Source organism: Elephantulus edwardii, unplaced genomic scaffold, assembly GCF_000299155.1.
Source record: "Elephantulus edwardii isolate Elephantulus edwardi_28Jun2011 unplaced genomic scaffold, EleEdw1.0 scaffold00514, whole genome shotgun sequence".
NCBI lineage: Eukaryota > Metazoa > Chordata > Mammalia > Macroscelidea > Macroscelididae > Elephantulus > Elephantulus edwardii.
This window is the reverse complement of record NW_006400264.1, coordinates 213,108-218,824: the sequence shown is the minus strand read 5'-3', so window position 1 is coordinate 218,824 and position 5,717 is coordinate 213,108. Positions and strand designations below refer to the sequence as shown.

At 38.1% G+C, this 5,717-nt stretch overlaps 1 protein-coding gene across 1 annotated transcript in view; it reads right to left on the bottom strand.

Moving 5' to 3' along the window:
* The window catches only part of HEPH (hephaestin), a 308,125-nt gene that overhangs the window by 217,111 nt on the left and 85,297 nt on the right, over positions 1–5,717 (bottom strand). The window contains exon 8 of the mRNA XM_006903126.1: positions 373–504. Coding sequence (XP_006903188.1) covers positions 373–504 — 132 coding nt within the window. The remainder of the gene's footprint in view (positions 1–372; positions 505–5,717) is intronic.

Below are 5,717 nucleotides of genomic sequence, written 5' to 3'. Positions count from 1 at the left end.
CCAAGCATGATGTCCCTCTCCAAGGACCTGTCTCTCCTTACAACATGTCCAAACAAAGTATGTCACACGAAGCCCCAGAATCCTTGCCTCCAAGGAGTCGCCTGGTTTAACCCTCTCTAGGATGAATCTGTTTGTTTTCCTGGTAGTTCAGGGTACATTCTATACTCTTCTCCAGCTCGCAAAGACCATGGCCTGTATCAGGTGCATGTTAGTCTCCAGAGAGACACCATTGCTCTTGTGTCCAGTACCTTAGCATTTATTAATTCAACAATGCTCACTCATGGTCACTAATTTTTTTCTCCACCTTGCTTTCTCTTTCCCATTTATTTGCCTTTTAGAGACACCCATATTTGTTGGAAATTGCCTTCTCACCATCATTGTACACAGTTCCCTCGTAGTCTTTTTCATAAAAGACCCCATGGGGCTGAATGCTGAATGGCCGAGAGGCACGATTGTAGAAGACTACCTGGATGATGTCACCCACTTCAGCCCGGATCACTGGTCCTGGATAATGAGAAAAAGAGGCAATTAGAATGAAAACAGCTCTTGAGAGAAAACAGAAACAGACTTAGGGGAAGTAAAAGGTAAAAAGAAAAAAAGAACCCATGTTTCTGCAACAATAAAAATAATCTCTTTTTGTTTTACACAAAAAGCACTTTATAATTTATTACCTTGCTATTGTAATCACACAACCTTCTACAGTATTATAAAGAAAGAGTTATTGTCTCTATTTTACAGGTGAGGAAACTGTAACTCAGAAAGGTATAAATGATCAGATCAAGTTTATACAGGGAATTGAGAGCAGAGCCAAAAATTGATGTGAAGGCTTTCCCTGATCTCCGTGTCAGGTTCAATTTCATTTCTCTAATTATACTGTCAAGTTAGAAGACATATTGCATTGGGAAAGTTTGCTGTCAGAGATCTCTTCAAAGTACTGAAGAGCGATGATGTCAGTCTGGAGACTAAGATACACTTGATACAGGGCATGGTCTTTGCAATCACTGGGTTAATGAGGGTAGGTGTGTCAGAGACAATAAGATTGGCACAGGATAGAGCAGGGTTCAGGACTGTTGTACATAGGGTTACTAAGAGTCGTAGGTGACTCGACGGCACATAACAACAACAGTAACAATTATACTGTAACATCTCCTGATGTTGATGTTGATATTGATATTAGATGTAGTTGAGTCACTTCTTATTTATTACATTGCAATGTGACAGAAGATTGTCCCATAGGGTTTTTAAGGCTAGATTTTTAATATTTAGTTTGGCAGTATAGCCAGAATTCTTAGAAGTGATGACTGCTAGATGTTGTCTCATATACATTAAACATGTTATTACAAGGGATCAGTATCTGGAAAAGGACATCATCCTTGGTAAAGCAGAGGACTAGTGAAAAAGAGAAAGAGCCTCAATTAGATAGATTGGCATAGTGGCTTCAACAATAGTCTCAAGCACAGAAACAGTTTCAAGATGACACACAACCAGTCAGAATTTTATTGTTGTTTTGTACACGGTGCAGTTATTAGTCAACAATACTTTGCATACATAATGACAATAACAATATTTACAGAAGTAACCTGCCTGGGTGTTTTCCATGTAGACGCTAAGTAAGTTCAGTCAACATTTCTGTAAGTAACTGAAAGCTCAAACATTGCTCCACTTTCAGGGTATGTGTTTGTTGTTGGTGTCATGACACTACGAAATATATATCTTAACCTTGCCTCTATCCTGTGCCATCTTCACATTTCCTGACACACTAGGGCCCATTGCAGCAGTTACTATGTTAATACACCTGGTTGAGGGTCTTCCTGAAGGGCTTATGATAGGACCCATTTAAATGTCTCATGTTGTCTTTATCATAAACCAATTATGAGCAAAGAAAATTATTATGCTTTCTACCCAGGCTCTGTTTAGGCAATCTAGCCATAATTCCTGGATTTCATGTGCTACACTGTTCACCATCTCTTTCATATTTTTTTTGTCAACATTGAGATCAAGTACCCTGAATATGTATGCTAACGCTAAGCCTAGATCTAAGTTTCTGTTATGGTTTCTACTCAATTTCTGTACTTGATCTTCCACTTCTGCCTAAAGATTGAATATCCACACTGAACTTAAGTCAATGATAACTCCTTAATACTCACCAAGATACCTCTTTCTGAGGGAAATCTCAATTTTCATCTGACAGGACCAGTTTCTCATGCTCAGATCTCTTAAACTCAACTGACACACTCAGAGTAATGTTGATTATATCACTTATATTTTCAAAGTTTTATCCTGTTGAATGGGTTCAAATATGTAAAAAGTTATGAGGATAAGGGATTAGATCTATGTTCATAGGGTGGCTATGATTCGTACTCTAGTCAATAGCACCTAATAACAACCACCACCACCACCACCACCACCACCTTATTAAATTCATGTTGCTGCTTGTTCCTCTAAGTGAACAAACCACACCAACCTTGCTAAAGATGTTTCTTTTAATACTGATACTTCCTGTTATAGCTGAGTGTTGTCACTTGAGTACAATTTATAGCAGTAGATCTGAACCCTGTGCTACCCTATGCCAGCCTCACAATGTCTAACACTTAAGCTCATTACTATAGTCACGGTGTCAATCCACCTTGTTGAGGGTCTTATCCTTCGCTGTCCCTCCACCTTTCCAACCAAGCATGATGTCCTTCTCCAATGAATAGCCTTTCTCAGACCTATTAATACTACTATCATTCAAATATATGAACCAACAGACAGAGCCGAGGAGAAGGAAACAGATGATTTTTACCAAGTTTTACTGTCAGATATATAGAATATACAACCAAGTTGCATTAATAATGATGAATGAATGGAAAACAAAAGCTGGGAAGAGGGAATAAGGATCAGTAGTAGTCAGAAAACATCTACCTGGTGACAGAAATGAGGCTAGAGATAGAAAGATAAAATTTTGTACAATCAACAATTTATTCATTGCAAATACCCCTTTTTTAGAATTTTTATTATTTTATAATTTTTATTGTGTTGCTTACAAAGTTCATATACATTGCGTTTCACACTATCCTTTATTCACATTTTGTTTCTTAGAATCATTCTCATGCATTATGTTTGATAATATTGATCACCATTGGACTTTGCCCATCATTATACTGTCTTTTCGTCAAGGCTCTTCCTGATAACTTACCCCCTCTTTTCACGCACCAACTGTGTTAGTTTAATCAGCATAATGCTTTCCAGCCTCTATCAAGTCATGTAATATTTTTCGAAATTGTTGCAACTGAGTCCTGCATAGTATTCCATCGTGTAAACATACCACAATTTCTCAATCTATTCAGTTGTGATTGGGTATTTGGGCTATTTCTTGTAATGGTGGAAAAGGCTGCTATGAATATTGGTGTACAAATTGCCATTTGTGTCTCAGTTCTAATTTTCTTGGTGTATATTCCTAGTAATGAAAGAGCTAAGTCACACGGAGTTTCTATGTTCAACTTTTTAAGGAAATGCTAAACTGTCTTCCAGAGTGGTTGTACCATTATACAAACCTACCAACAATGTATAAAAGTTCCTAACTCAACACATTCTCTCCAACATGCATTACTTGCTGTCCTGTTAAAAAAATTTTCCACTGCTACAGTAGTGAGATGGTATCTCATTGTGGTTTTGATCTGCATCTCTCTTGTTGCCAGTGATCTGGAGCACTTCATCATGAGTCCGTTTGCCACCTGAATGTCTTCTGTGAAAGGTCTTTCCATGTCTTTTGCCCATTTTGTAGTTGGATTATCAGTCTCTTTCTTCTGAAGGCCCAGGAGTAGTCTGTAAACTTTTGTTACGAGAACCTTGTCTGAGATGCTATTGCCAATTCTTTATTCCCAATTGGTAGGGTTTCTTTTCATCCTGTTTGAAAAAGTTTTTGATGAGCACAGAGATTTAATCTTTAGAAAAATCCATTTATCAATTTTATCCTTGGCAGATTGTTCATTTTTGGTTGTATTTGGCAGTCTCTTTATACCATAGACTAGGCCATCTAAGCTTCAGTTCAGTTTATATCTTATGTATTTTATGGTTTGGGACTTTACTCCGAGGTCTCTGATTCACCTTAAGTTGATTTTTTTAAATGGTGTCAGATGTCTATCCTGTTTCAGCTTTTTGCAGGTACCTGCCTGGTTTTACCAGTTGAAGAGGTTGTCATTTCCCCATTTGGTAGCTTTTATTTCCTTTTTGAATATCAGTTGATCTTAGATAGATGAGTTAATATATGAGTTCTCAATTATTCTCCATTGGTCTATGTGTCTGTCATTGTACCAGTATCATGTTGTTCTGGTTATTACCACTGTGTAGAATGTTTTGCAATACCTCCCTGTGTAGCAGGGAGTGCAATACCTCCACTTCATTTTTGTTTGTCAGAAGTACTTTGCTTATTCAAGGTCTCTTTCCTCTCCACATAAACTTGACAATTTCCATTTGATCTACTTGAAAATGATTATTTTATCAGTGTTTGGGTTGCATTGAAAATGTAGATTGCTTTTGGTAGGATTTTCATTTTCACAAGATTGAGTCGTGAAGGGTATACACCAGGAATGTCCTGTCTCCATATGCTTTCAAGCTGTATGCAGAACAGATCATCTGGGAGGCTAGGCTCTATGAGGAAGAATGTGGCATCAGAATTAGAGGAAGACTCATCAACAACCTACATTTTGCAGATGACACAACCTTGCTTGCTGAAACAGAGGAAGACCTGAAATATTTGCTGTAGAAGATTAAGGGCTGTAATTTTCCGTGTAGATTGAAGCTCAACATCAAGAAAACAAAGATTCTCACCACTGGGCAGACTGGCAGCATCATGATAGATGGTGAAGAGATTGAGATTGTTAACAGCTTCAGTTTATTTGATTCCACAATTAACACTCTTAGTGCCACAGAAAATAGAAAGATGAATTGCATTGGGAAAGTGTGCTGTCACTGACATCTCCAGAGAACTGAAGAGCAACAATATCAGTCTGGAGACTAGGGTGAACCTGATCCATGCCATGGTCATTGCAATTACTTGCTATGCATTAGAAAGCTTGACAATGACCAGGAATGATAGGGGAATTGATCTCTTTGAGCTGTGGTGCTGGAGTAAAGTACTGAATATATCATAGACTGCTAGGAGAACAAACCAGTTCATCCTAGAGAGGGTGAAACCAGGCTGCACCTTGAATGCAAGGATTCTGAAGCTTCATCTGACTTACTTTGGGCATGTTGCAAGGAGGAACCAGTCCTTGGAAAGGACATCATGCTTGGGAGGGTGGAGGGTCAGCACATGGGAGGAAGACGCATGATGAGATGGATTGACTCAGTGTAATGGGGTAATGGAAGTAGGTGTGTCAGAGACAATAAGTTTGGCTCAGGATAGAGCAGGATTCAGAGCTGTTATACACAGGGTCACTGTGACTGATGAACAAATCAATGGCACTGAATAGGGCACATTTTCCCATTTATTTTAGGTCTTTTTTTTACAGCAAGAATTTGAATATTTGTTCTGTGATGCCTAGTATCTAAAGTAAGAAACTTGTGAGAAATTTCATTTAATATAAATATCGTTTGTCTCGGGATAAAAGAAAATAAAGATCAATGGGTCCTCTTGACAAACTTTTAAAAAATCTGCCGGACAAACATGGAGGCAAAGACTGGTAAGTTGTCACGTTCAATGTTATTCAGGATGGAGGTTAAAGATTTTATTT